Genomic DNA, 14944 nt, shown 5'->3' with positions numbered 1-14944 from the left:
ACTTGACAGAAAAGATCAAGCAGTTTTCTCGAAGTAGTTTCTCAGCTCAGCAATTTAACTTTAGCAGTGTGCAGCAGCAATGCTGTAATAGCTGGAATAAACTTTAAGCACTACTTTAAGTGCTATAATTATGAGTAAAATAATCCAAGTTAGTATTACAAAATACATGACTGTAAGTAACAAAATACATACCAGGCTTACTCTCTATGCAAAGTACTTTGCATGCATAAGATTTTAACATTTGAAGAACGGCCTGGCTATTGGGTGGAATTCAGTGTCATTTTACATTATTGGGGTAGAGAGAAAAAATTTCATGAACACACAGATTGACAGTAGACTTTTATTAACATATCTTACAATGGCAATTACTGTATTCCTAGTTTTGTACTCTTCTGATGTGTGATAAAGATTGATTTAGAGTCTACAGTAATGTACTGTACTTAAATGATCATTCATACAGGATATCACACCAGAACATTTGAGTAATACACACACACCACTCTAGTTTGGATCTGTTATTTTTCAAGGTTAGCTTAATAAAGTAGGATTTAAAAAGTTACGGGGGAAATAAAAATTCTTGTTTAGCAGCATGCAAGGATATTCAAGTACAATTTTTCAACCCAGTAATTTTTTGTTGTTTTTAAATCAACTGGTGACTAATTCACCAGTACTACAATAACCACTATGAAATACCCAAATGTTAAAGTTAAGGCTAATAGTTTTACTTCACATCCATATGCACAATCAGAGAACATTCTGTTTTAAATAAAACACAGTAATCAAATTCTGGACACATTATCTCTTGTAAATATAGCATTGGAGCTTCAAACTACAGATCACTCGAGTTCATGAGCCCTGTAATAATGTTATGCTGGCAATGTAAAGAATCTTTTTGCTCTTTAACCACACTTACAAAATGGCCTGATATTCTTAATGAGCAATGCAAAAATATCACAGGCAGAACTTATAATACAGTATCAAAAAAGTAATATTTTGGAAAAAACACAGCCATTTAGTTGGTGAAACAGAGTAATTCTAATCTTACAGGAAGTACTGTAATACTTCTGAAATATATATATATATATATATATATTTATATGTATTTATAAAAACCAGTATCCTTTATTGTAGGGTTTTTCAAATTGCAGGTATCCAGAAAAAGTCATTGTATTTACTTACTTTTCCATTGGTCTGTTCTTGATTGCTATACAGTCATTTTATTTCCCCTATACACTTTTCACTATATAATTATTTCCACTGGGGAACTGTTTTCTTTGTATATGTGGCTTTATCATAAGATGTTTTTATTTTACACATATAAATTTTATTTTACACACAAGCTGTGGATGTCAAAACTACCAGGAACTGCTTGGTAGTACTGTATGAAATAGCCAACAAATGTCCAACACTTGTGAAAAACAAGAGTAGCAATATATTACATACCAGTATTTTGACTATCATCTTTCCTATCTACTTACACTATGGGTTTTAGCCCAGTCATGCCTGTTCTCATGAATTTTTTAGTCCTCTAAGCATAAACTGTTTTGGCATTCATCCAGCGAGGCTGCACATGCACTGGTAGTTCATCTTGGCTACCTCAGTTGAATTTTCTTTATTTTCCTTTTTTAGGAAACCAATCAGAAAGAACAGTGATTACTTTAAACAAATACAATATTGAGGAACCTCCTGAAAAGACAGTAAAGATACAAAATTGTGTTTGATTTTTAGAATAGCCTGCACATTCCCAATCCAATAATTCTGAAACATACATCTGGTTTGGAATGATAGGCAGGCTTGTGGTTGTTATGCTTGTAACTGGGATCTGCTATGTTGGGCACCATACAAATTCTCTATATACAGCAATTTCTGTATGTTATCACTAACAATTTATTCAATTGATATGAAAAAAAGAAAAGCTCCTTCCTGGAAAAAAAAATGAAGACAGAATGTGTGTTCTGGATTACATGAAGAGCAGTAAGATACATAATTTACAGCTATTTCACTTACTTATGGAGAAAAAAAATGAAGTTCCTGAGAACATGTAAGTTTTCAGTAATGCCTGAAATATTTCAATAGACCTCTATAAGTGAAATACTCTTTAAAATTCAACTTCCAGACCAATTATTACCATGCAGTCTCACAGTCATTTTACAGACCTAATTACAGATGCCTATCAAGTAAAAACCTCAAGCCAACACAAAAAAGGCAAAGAAATTTTATCCAACATACTTCATAGATGTACTAGACATATACACCGTTTCAGCAAAAGTTGCTAAAAACTCAACTCCATGCAAAGAAAAATAAAAACCAGACACCTACCCCTGGAGCCTGTAAACAACTCCAAGTAAAATTTGTGCTTCTTAACAATAATGGGATTTAAAAACACAACAAAAATAGACTACTGAGTGCAATAAGATTGCTCACACCATTTTGAGGATTTAATTTCAATTATTGTATCATTCTTTAGTAGCAACAACAGCTCATTTTGCACAGATTTCACATGTTGACAAAGTTCCATTTCCCTTTTATGCCCATACCCAATTCCAGCCCGAGCCAAAGAGCTAAACTCCCATTCAGTTAAAGCTATTGTCAGTCAAGATGCATTCATTCATGGTAACAGCAGTTATATGGTGTGCAGATGATGATGATTTACAAGCCATTGTAATGTGGCCCCCATCTTTTATTGATATGATCAAAAGTATGAGACACCCACTGCTGTTCAAGCACTTTGTATCTTTCCTTGCATATGTATAGGGGTTTACCACGCCTGTGGAGGGAAAAAAAAGAGAACAAGAAGAAAATAAATGGTTAAAATGCCAAATAAATGGAAAGATGCTTCATTATACAATCAATACATGATACTCATACAACTTTTTTTGCAGGGTAAACATGCATTTTTATTGCATTTTTTGTTGGTGAGGGGTTTTCAGTTTTGCTTCTGGTAGGGTAATTGCTGGGACTTCCCTTCCTTACACTGGATAGCAGAATCCAGAAACCATCACTTGTTTTCTCAGTAATGTGTAGCTTGGAAGTTATGCTCCTTCCCTACACTTGAATCCAACTGCATTGTCCAATTAAAGGCCAAACAACAACACTGGGAGATAAGTGTTTCCTAAAACAATACTCAGAATTAACTGTCTTGAGAATGGCAACATAGGAATCTGTCAGCTGGGTGCCTGGTGAAACTCAATGATCATGATTACACCACCTTTGGGCCAAAAAACTCTCAAAAACCCAAGAGAATAAAAGTCAGTCCAAGTTGCAATAAATGAGGATTTTCCATTTTTCCACACAAGAAAGGTAGAGATCTATTATTATCTGTTATTGCATGTCACAAGACAAAGCTGATCTACACAGAGGCACCAACTATGAAACACACTTGTAATGAAAACATTACCTAAGATCTCTGTCTTCTTCACCGTGTGCATCGAGATAAACAGAGCCCCAAAGGCAGAAACGATGGCCTCGTATGATGATGATTACAGATGCGTTAATCAAAAGGAATATTCCTGTCCCAGCTCCACAGTTTTGAGAATGCTGTAATGTTATGGGTGTATAAAGGCAAGAGTGCAAAGATTGTTAATGTCTGTCAACTTTGTAACAGAAGAAATTTAAAAAATAGTACTTTGTTTTGCTTCAAATAACATGCACACATTATTTACTAAGAAACAGTTTGCCAAATAACAGCCTGGCCCAAAATCCTCAATCCAAACTAGAATTCAGTGTCTTGTGCTGCCATAACAACACCTGTGTTTCCCTACTCAGAAAGGGAGGATATTTGTTATGTAAAAACTGAGTAACAAAAAATAAGCAAAAATATTCTGTATGCTATTTTGAATTTTTTGCTGTACAGCAAATCGTATAGGATTACCAAATATTTTCCATAGATGGCAAGAAAAGGAGAAAATATTCAGAAAAATTTAGTATTACCTCTTTTACAATAGTCTGTATTGTTAAACATTTGCTTTCTCTATCCATGCTCACACATCTAGTCTACAGCTCTACAAATCTAGTAAGAATGTTTTTTTAGTAATTCTTGCTTTGTTCAGTATGTCATTCTTCTCTATGAATAGCACTATCTATATTTATCCATTCATTTTAGCAATTAAGACTTTTACGAAAAGGTGAAATAGGTTGCTATGCAAGTAAATTGTCCTCAGAATCCAGTCTAGGTCTATCCCTCAGAAATAAGCACTAAAGTTTATCACAGGGGGTTAGACTAGATGAGCCTTCAGGGTGCCTTCCAACCCAAACTGTTCTATGATTATATAAACACCTTTTGAAAAGAAAATCATCAAAACTGAGCAATGGAGTTAACAACTATTAATGAGTGTGAGAATCAATTACAGAATTTTAATTAACTCTCTCTTACCAGTACACATTCACAGTAACTCTGTTGTTTACAGCATAGTCCTTTCAAGCATACAAAAGTACCACAAACTAAGCAAACAGCAGGATCTTTAGGAACCTTGGTACAAACAGAACAAGTTTTTCTGTGATAATACTGAAAAATGGTATTGTAATTCTCAGGCAACTGAAGGAGGCGTGGCAAGTCCCACTTAGGTTCCTGGATAAGCAAAGCCTGCAAATAAGGTAAGAATATATATCAGTTCTGTGCATTTGTTTAAGCATTTGTATTTTCTAAAAAAAGAGAATACCAATTATAAGAAACATGCAGTTTAAAAATCTCTCATTTCTTTTGCATTTCACGAATTTAGAAGTCAAATGTCACCTCCTAGTAGTCACCTGCTCCTGGCTGATCACCCTCCCCCAACTGCAGTCGTATTTCATCCTTTGTAACAGGTACAAAATGGGCACTAGCCTTTTCCCAAGGACGTTTTCTAAATGTGACATATTTTAAGTGCAAAAACCTTCACAGCTAGAACAAGAGGATTAAGAGTGATCTCCAGGAAAGACTCTCACTCCCTGCACTAAGTTTGCTTGGCAATATCAGTGTGCTATTCCCAAACCCTGGCATCAACTATGAAAGCTGCCTCCCAGCTAAAATTTAGACTCAAACTTTCAAAAACAGAACTAGTTCTGAAGTTAGGCTCTGTAAATGATATTTGAAGACATCTGCCTGTTTTTCAAAACTCTATTGAACACAAGCCATTAAGAAGTTACCAGAACTCACAATTTTTGGTAAGACATTAAACATTGCTTTGAAAAGCCTAACTCTACACATCTGCTCTTAAAAACACTGTCCAATTTTATGTTGGAGTTTTTTTGGTTGGTTGGTTGTTGCGGGGGGGGTTTTAAACAGTAATATGTTTTCCTTCAATGTAGTAATTTTTTTCTGTGTTTATAATTGACGGGCATAGTGGTCAGATAGGATCTTCTTTGCAAGGTTCAAATTTTTTTTTAGGAGTGCATGACCTTGAAACCTAAATTGCGAAGAAAGAAAGAAAAAGAAACCATTCGTACCTGGTTACTTTCCAATCATGGGAAGAATGCTATCAGTTTCACTGCAATCTATAATGTCTATCAGATTAGCAGCAACTGTATTTTGAGATTAATCTGAGTATTCAAATTTTCACAGGAACATCATGGTGCAGTGAGGAATGCATCTGGCCTTCTCCTGACACCACAGATTTAGGGGAGGGTGACTTGAATTGTTGAGATGCAGCTTTGTCATAAAAACAATGCACTCATGTTGAAACATTTCCATTTCACAACTGATTATTTCAGTTGCCCTAACTCAGGTCTTGGTATTATTTCTTTAACCTTCAGAGAAAATGTATCATCTTTTATCAGTAACTATTAAACAGCTTTTATCCTTTTCATCTTTTTCAGTACTGCAACTGAAGATGCTCAAAAATATCAGTAATGTAAAATAGGCAAGAAAAAGTTCTGATACATATTTTCTTGAAGTTTCTATTACCTGCCCTTTACTGGCTACAGGTGCAGAAGATATGGGCACTCTTAGAATCATCTAAGGATAGTGTTTCTACATGCTGTCTCCAGCAATCATAAAAACCACACAGGTCTTCTTATTCCTGTTTTTAGACAATTCAACCCACATCCACGAACTAATATTTCCAATTACAATTTCTCTGTCACTTACAAGTTATATTCTCAGATCCAAAACAACAGCATATGTGCATAATGAATCACGCAATAAATAGCTGCTTCCATATCATGACTATTTTGGAAAAAATAATTTTGCTACATACCTTTACTTGATCTGGATGTCTATCTGCAAATGAAGCCAGTTCTGAGCACCACTGTGATATCATGTCAAATGCTGGCATGGGCCAGTCAAGACAAGAGGCACTGGTGAACTGATGAGCTGACTGAAAAGATGGTAACAGACCCAGGCAGCTTGCAAGAACACTGAATTCTTCATCTTCCTTTTTAGGCATGGAATCAGAGAGGTTTAGATTAATACCTAGACTCTTAATTTTTAAATAGTTTATTAGAAAGGTACCTACTTCAAAAAAAAGCTATTCTAGTACTAAGATGCTAATAGTCATGCTTAGAGACACAGGAAGGTTCAATTTTTCCAGATCACTTCAAACTGGACTCTTGAAACAAAACAAAAAGCCAGAAAAAAACCCCCAGAACCATCAACCGAACAAATTAAAAACCTCAAACCAAACCAAACTCCACAAACAAAACACAAACCCCCCACAAAACCACAAATCCAAAAAACACAAACAAAACAAGAAAGCCCCAAACTCCACAATAATTTTTTTTCTGTTTAGCACCCGAAACTAGCTAATAGCTGTTTTACAAAGGAGATGATGTTGAGGCAAGCAAAAGAGGGAGCTGACTCGCAGTAAAGTCTACTTAAATTAGTCATGGAACTTAAACATAATTGTCTGCTGATGCAATGTCTCTGAGAATGAAGTATTAAGAGGCACTAAGAAAATTAGTACTGAATTCCATTCTGTGTGGAATTATACCGTCTCTGCAAATGCTGGACAAGTTTTAAAAGTATGTTGGTATTTTACGAGACAAGCACCTATGACCTAATTAAATAAGCATGAATTTGCTGAAGTTTAAGAATACCATTTTTTTGAAAACTGTAGTGCTATAAAATATGATTTTAAAAAGCATCTTAGAATAGAAAATATATACAGTGAAAAAGACACCTTAAAGTTCTAAGTTTTGATCTCTAGCTTTTATGTGGAAACATTTGAGTGTGCCCTTCTCATTCTGTACCTGACAACTAGGCAAATCCCCTCCAAAAAGATGGTGTTGAAGAAGGCTTGTGATCCTGAGGAAAGGCAGGCAGAACTGCTGCAGATAGCACTCTACAGAATCTGGATTTACCTAGATGGGAGGAAGCAATTACTAAATTCTGTCCCAGGTATGTTATCCCCTAGGTATGGAAACTCCAAGATGAACCAAGTATTTTTTAAAGCATATTATATAAACGATTGCATCAAACATCCATTCCAAAGGCCAGCATTTCATAAATAATCTGAAATACCTCTGTAGGTTTTCTTTCCCCCTTGGCAAATGGGTTTTCTACTTAAATATTCACTTTTCCAAGTTTCTGAAAGGTCTTTCACACATATGATTAAAACCAATATATATGATTAAAACCCATATATATGGTTAAACCCCATAATTATAATAAGTATTTTTCAATAACTTTCTCAACACAGCACTGACCACATCTGCTATTATTACAAGAAAGATTTGCACAGGCAAACTGTCCCCAAGGGATATGCTTTGATCTAGAAAATAAAGAATTGTACTGCAAGTCTTTAGCAAGATCACAGAAAAATCATTATAACAATGAGGCAAAAAAACTTCAAGGGGACATGCTGGATAAATTCTCCAGAAATTTGCCAATACCACTGCTAATTCTTCAGTCTCTCCTTCTTCATATATCTTCCCCTTAGACAGTTCACTAATCACATGACCCAGCAATACTTCCCAAGATTTTTCTCCACTGGATGTATCCTGCAAATGAGAAGAAAAGAAATCCAAAAAGCACTGGTCATGAAAAGGAGAAAATGCTTCTGTAATAGCAACAGCAATTAAATATATTTCCTTTTGATAAACACATGAATATTGACCTACAAAGATACACAATGCTAAAAAACCCCCCAAATATATAATTTTACAGAAAGGGAGTGCATTTAGCTCAAGAGTGAAATGTGAATTGCCACTGCAGGGGTCCCCTACCCCATCTTCTTGTACGGCAGGCAGGAAATTGCTACTTGAATTACATATGCACTGAACTGAGTGTTTTACAACAACACTTTTATAATGTTTGCATTTCACATGTTTTCTCTGTGAGTATGTAAATGCTTACTTTAAAACTAGAAAGAATCACTTTATGGATACATCTTGTTTTTACAGAATTTGAATTCTAATACACGTTTTGTTTTTTTTTTTTAAGTAATTTTCTAAAATGTACCAACGCGGATGAATGACAAAACACTTGCTATGTATTTGAAATGAAGATGAATCTATCAGAAAGTACAAAATTGTGTTTGGAATGAACAGTGTCTACTACAGATGGAAAATATATTTAGTGTAAAGAATAAATAGCCACTTAGTTTTGGCACTTTTATTTTGCCATAGCAATTACATTTAAAGGCAACAATTTTATAGAAAGCCTTAAGAAATAGAAAGCAGTATTCTCATAAATATTTTCTTCTAAGTCAGAATAAATTCTGCCCAGGAAAAACATGACTGGATATGAATTTTGAGTTCTGTTAGTACATTATCAACACAACAAACAACAACAGAGTGGAACATTACTGTGATTCTTTAAAGACACCAAATACTTCAGTACATAATGATGTATGTAATTCATCAGTTGGTTTCTTTTGTGCATTTTGACATCAACTTTCATTCTCCATTTTAGATGGGGTCTTCACCTTTCATATTGGGACAGCACACTTGCTGTTTATGCTCATAGTCAAAGAACCAGAAGGCAACACACACTTAAATCAGCAGTTAAGACAAATCTTCTTTCTATGTTATTCCTGGAAGTTTACTCCACAGGCATTTACAGTGTGCTTCCTATGACACCATAACACACCTTGCAAAGATAATGAGAGTGAACTGGGATTCCAAAAATACAATATCCACCTCACCCTGCTGAGAAATTAAACTCTTCATGTTGCTTGATCATTTGGCATAAATATACAGCAGAGTCTTCAGCCGATGTTTAATGTCTGGAATACCAAACTGAAATAGATTCATTTGGCATTATCCACAGACAAAAGTGAGGTGTGATCTGTGTAGTCATCCCAGGATTAAAATGTCAATCTTACCAGCAGAGAAGAAAAAGCCAACGTGAACCATATGTTTTTAACCACTGTGGCTTAAGGAAACTTTAAAGAAAGAACTTGGATTTCTAAATTAAAAACCAGCTTCCCCCATGACATGCATGAGGACAAGGGATAGGCTCAAGAAGAGAAGGACAGCCAAAGGGCTGGGAGAGTGGAACAGGGAGCTGTGTGATTACCACTGGCCAGTCCTCAGTGCTTTAAAGTGAAAAATACTGTATCACTTGAGAATCACTTAAGTAAACGATGAAAAAAAAGTTATCACTAGCAACAACCTCAAGCAAATGTCTTTGTATTTCTAAGAAAATTACAATGTATTGAAAGAAGGGGTGGATAGGGAGCTAACAAAATTAAGTACTGTCCAGTGATTCCAGTGCAAAAAAAAAAAAAAATTCTCATAGTAGCAGGCCAGCAGATAATTTGTCCTTAAGACCTTGGAATTCTGATTGACCAGGATGACAAATTTAAGTTACATGTGAAAACGCAGGTCATGCTTCTCAGTGTGCATTTCATTTTACATCTAAGGCCCAGCTGCTGTCTAGAGGGGTAATACCCCTATTTTCTCCTGGTCCCAACACTTCTATCCTTTCCTTCGGTCTGACATTGGCATTCTTCTGACCTTCTGGGAAAATCAATCTGTGGAGTAGAAAGTTAACTGAAGGATTAAATGAATGCTGGTGCGAGTGCAGGGAACTTTGTCTTTGGTGGCAACTGGCATTCAATCAGCTGAACTGAAACAGAAAGATGCATGGTCACTTTACTTGTAAATACTACCAAAAGGCAAGGAAACAATAGTGATAAATTTCCTTCTCTGTCTCTTCATCACATGAGCACTCTAGACCACATAGTGAGAGAAATTTATATAGCTAGCCACAAATAGCACAAGCAAGTTGGAAAAGTCAAGAGAGTTTTTTCTCCGACAAGGTTGCCTGCTTTTCCTGTAAAGAAATGCATCAGATCAATGCCCATGCTTTATCTAGGAAGGCTTCAATTTCACCGGAAGGAAAGCTGCATTTACTGATTACAACCACTGCAACAAAGTAGAGACTGAAACTATAAAGATACAGACTCAAATTTGAAACTCAGTTTTGGAACTAGTTATTAATTGTGAAACTTTTAAGTCTCATCATGTACCAAACCATGCAGAAATTATACACACAGAAACAAAATACTGGATTTCTGTGAAGCAGAAGCAAATTATTACATGCAAAACAGAAGTATCTACATTCCTACCAGAAATACTTAAGCATAATTTCATAAATGTTTTAATAAACTAACCAACCTTTTTGAGAGCTCCTGATTCTTTCCATGCCATCCTATCTTCAACACTGCATTTAACAGAAAGTGCTGCCAAGGCTTGAGTATATAATAAAGTGAACAGCACTTTTATAATGCAGGTGAAGTGTTCTGTAAAACAAGGAAAGTAATTTTTAAACACTTGGTATTTTTAGCAAATATAATGATTACAGAGTCTCTAGTTACGGAAATGATGATTCTGAAATGAAAAGCCAGTGCTGTACAAAAAGAACAACCCCTCAAAACAATGTATAACTATATTTACTGGCTTTCAGAAATGACTTAGTGAACAGAACATATGGAAGCCATATTGAACAGAACAAGTACAGGGCAAGAAATTTTCCACTGCTCCTTATGTTCATCTTAATCCTGATTAGCAGTGACTTCATCCTAGTGACTTGGTGATAATACAAAATTGTATTTTGCCCAAGGGTTACACCAAGTTAAGCTAGTGATTACTGTACATGTAAGCAAATGCATACCCTACCTCTTCTGGCTCCAGTCGGGGGTAAGTGACATTGATACAAATACTGGAAGAATTAAATTCCAAAAAAAATCACTACAAGGACATTTAGCATACTTCAGTTTCTAGCCCTTCACTTCCAGATATGGATCCAGCCACAGAAGACTTGCTGCAAAACACTCTTGAGTGAGTACCTATTTACTGGACCTCATGTGCATACAGAAGGAAAACAAAAGGCAGACTGGCATTTACTGTATTTTCAAAGATCTTTACAATTTTTTTTTTTAATATTTAAAGGACTATTATTTCCTACGCTTGGCTGCAGGAGAAAGGTTCTGAAATCTTTTTGGGGAAGCTAGCAACAGAAGCAAAAGAAGACTTCCTAAAATGGAAACAGAAAAAATAATTATTCTCTGAAATGAAGATATTCAAACAGTCCTTTTTTATCTTTCTACTTTAGGTCCTATTTCCAGTTCCAAATTATCTAGTTTGTTTTTAAATCTAGGCAGATCAAAGAAGTTTCTATCATCACTCACACCACTCCTTAAGCATAAACATAACTAATATATACCTAAAAAATGTAGACAAAAATGAGGGGTTTAGGAAGTCCTCTCAGGCTTTGAAGTCAAGCAAAACAATTTTATTCTCATAAGCACCTCACAAAAACTGGGTTAAATTCATTCTTTCTTCCCAAAGGATTTAAACAAGCTTCATATGTGAAAATGAGGAGGCCAAGAAAATGAAATACCTTCCTTCTCCTTTCCTGCATCTATTATCAAAACCCACTACTGGATTTTAAAACACACACAGTTAAGACTTGAGTACATAATTAAATTTGTGAAATAACAATTGTTTGTTTATGTAACAAGTGTTTGCAAATCAATGCAGACATGGATTTTGAAATCTGTTAATGTCTCGGGGTATAAGCTTATGTGAGTGTAAGCTATAAGTACAATTTAAGCATCTAAAAGATCATTTGTTATTACATAATTAAAAATAGACTTTTCTGTATTATCTTCCTATCGAACTTGTGTTAAACATGACAATGAATGGTCCTATATTTCATGCCCCCCATTCTAGAGCAGGCAGCATTATAATCACACTTCCTCCTCACATCTTCCCAGGAGGAGAATTCACCAGATCCCACTAGATCTCGAGGCCATATTTTTTATCTCTGCTGAAACCTCCATTTTCTTAGCAATCCTACTCCTGAGGAATAACAGCAGGCAAGCTTTCAGGAAATTTTCTGGGACTGAAATCTACAAGATGAAACCACACACACTCAGAGAACTGTAAAAATTGCTTCTTTGGCCTGAGTTACAGTTTCTAATCGTAGCTATAACTGAACTCAGGTACTGAGCTCTAACCCCTCAACAGCAGATACAAGCAATGCAAATCAATTTCACACTGTGAAAGCACGAAGGAAATCCACTGCATGTAGAGCCGCAAAGGCAGACTGCTGGGCAACAGGAACCAACCTGCCACAGCCTGCTCCATCTTGTAGTTCTGCTCAGGGAATTGCAGTGCTCAACACTGGGTGTCTTTGTCACATTTTAAAAATTCTGGGTTTTGCTAAATACAGTTACTCCTTGTCCCCATTCCCCCCCCTTAATACTAATTGTTCAATTCACCAGAAGTAAGTCCATATTATGTTTTTACAACTAAATGAATGTTCTTGTATTTACTTACATGTATGTGACTCACAAATGACTATGAATTACATTTTTGGAGAATCCAGAATTGGACAAAAACTGCACACTCCCACATCTGGGTCACCCTTAAGAAGTTCTGAATTCTGCACAAACTTTATCTTTTTTTTTTCCCTTAGGAAAATACCTCAGAAGCAGCTCAGAGTCAGCATGCTGCGTAATGAGCACCAAGCCTTTTTATAGTCATAGAAACATCCCATGGGAGACATACTGAAAACATCAGTCACTGCATCAATTATCATTTCATTGCTACGTTATCTCTTAAAATGCCAAGTATTTGACAGCTGTAGGTATCTGTAATGCTAGAGCTATTACATTCTTGTCTACTGGAAGAGCAATTTTGACTTTCCACAGCATGCATGTGGGGGCTCTGTGCTGCTTTCCTGCTGCCCCCTGGGGCAGGCTGTGCTTTTGCTACATCATCTTTTCAATTTAATAATTCTATAGCTTGCAAGTATGGCCATATGAGAAGTAAACCACTGAGCAAAGTTCTGCACTAAAATGCATTTAGGACTCCTGTCCCTAATCTGATAGTCTGACAGTCTGAAAGTATTATTACTATGGCTAGGCCAATCTAATCAAAACAGGCTAATCCAGAACTTCTGTACTTATTTTTGAATAACTTTGAGAAATGCTCTTATGTTCCTATTTTTAAAACTTTTTGGAATCAAGTAATTTCAAAGCATCTCATCCCATTATATGCATCAACCAACACCCTTAAAAATTAAATTTAAATAGGGAACACTTCTACAACTCTAATTTTAACATTAGTGCAAAAAATGTGCAGATAAATGAGCATATTACCAACAATACACATCTTTTAATTTCAGTATCAAGTTAGATGATATACCCTGGCATGCAATGATGACAGAAGGAATCCACAAAGAGAACCAGATGCAAAATTAAGGACATCGGGCCTTTTTTACTAAATTTAGAAGGAGATCTTTGTATAAATAACCTTTGAAAAATATTCTTCTTGATCTAAAGCTTGAACCCTTCTTTGAAAAAACAACTTCAGAACAACAGGAGAGAGCACTGAACTTCAGATAATCCATGAAAGGTATATTAAAGTTCCAGGATACAGATAAATATTTGAACTTCCACATTGAAACTGAATACTATTCAAGCAGTTTACATCCATACTATATTTAGTCAAGATCCTTATCCAATCATTAAAGAGAAGTGTTAGTGTTCGTCTGAAAGCTGCTTGCTGTACTTCTGTTGCACGTCATTAAAACTTTATAGAAAAAGAATCTGTCAGAACATCCAGGTCAGACTCTTCAGCAACTGAGTCTACCCAGTATTACAGGAAAAGGTGCTGAATTTAGGTTTTACACACCACGGAAGAAACCCTTTCCCAGAGTCCATAGAGTATGGTCTCAACTCCCAAAAGGAGCTTTCAAGTTGGAACACACCCAGCACTCCTAAATGGCAGCTGTCTCCCAGCAGCCCTGCAGACCATGTCACAGCAGCGCCAGGCCGTGTAACAAGAGCCTCCTGGCAAGCGCTGCTCGGCCCTCCCGGTATGTGGCACCACGCACAGCGCCAGGCCACTGCTGGCCCACTGACCACCACTTCTATGCACCTCCTAGCCTCAGGCTCACTCCCGTTCACACAGACCCTGGTTTTTAAATACTCTGTATCAGTATGCTGTTTTTCACATGCAGTGCAATGCAGAAACTGAAATCACTAAAAGCTACACTTTGTACTTGTAGAAATCTGTACACCAGGTTCCCAAGTCAGGTGTTGGGAAAATAAAACTTTTTACAATTGATGGTAACAAGGAAGAATGTCCATTTCAATTAAATTACTCCAATATCCAAAAACTGTGTTGCAGAAAGGATGGGGGGGGGGTACTGAATTCAATTTACAAAGACAGATTTTAGTTTTGATAACCACCAAGCCACTCTCTCAATTTCTGTACATACACCATCATTTGCTATTTCTGCAAGAAAGGAGCTGGAAGCAAAGTCTTTGTTTTGTATGGAGTCCCTATTCACAACACCATGAACACTCCATCCTCTGCACAACAACTGCCACAGAATTGAACCAGAACCTCCTATGTGGATTTTTATGTATTTAGCCCTGTACAGTTTCAAACATTTCAAACAAAATGCTGAACATTTGAAGTCTATAAATGCTCTGTCCTAGTTTGAAACTCAAAAGAAAAAAGTTTCACAAATGGTTTTAGTATTTTAAATGCAATGTTTATTTTGCTTGCT

At 36.0% G+C, this 14944-nt stretch overlaps 1 protein-coding gene across 1 annotated transcript in view; it reads right to left on the bottom strand.

Annotated features, from left to right (window-relative positions):
* Positions 1–326: 326 nt before the first annotated feature.
* UBR3 (ubiquitin protein ligase E3 component n-recognin 3) overlaps positions 327–14944 on the bottom strand; it is a 109363-nt gene continuing 94745 nt past the window's right edge. Inside the window, 7 exon segments of the mRNA XM_039554793.1 lie at positions 327–2767; positions 3398–3537; positions 4373–4582; positions 6174–6350; positions 7165–7275; positions 7807–7914; positions 10537–10661. Coding sequence (XP_039410727.1) covers positions 2650–2767; positions 3398–3537; positions 4373–4582; positions 6174–6350; positions 7165–7275; positions 7807–7914; positions 10537–10661 — 989 coding nt within the window. The 3' untranslated portion in view covers positions 327–2649.

The sequence above is a fragment of the Corvus cornix genome, chromosome 7 (genome assembly GCF_000738735.6).
Source record: "Corvus cornix cornix isolate S_Up_H32 chromosome 7, ASM73873v5, whole genome shotgun sequence".
In the NCBI taxonomy this organism is placed as follows: domain Eukaryota; kingdom Metazoa; phylum Chordata; class Aves; order Passeriformes; family Corvidae; genus Corvus; species Corvus cornix.
Note: the sequence above shows the minus strand (reverse complement) of the source record. Positions and strands in the feature narration are given on the sequence as shown.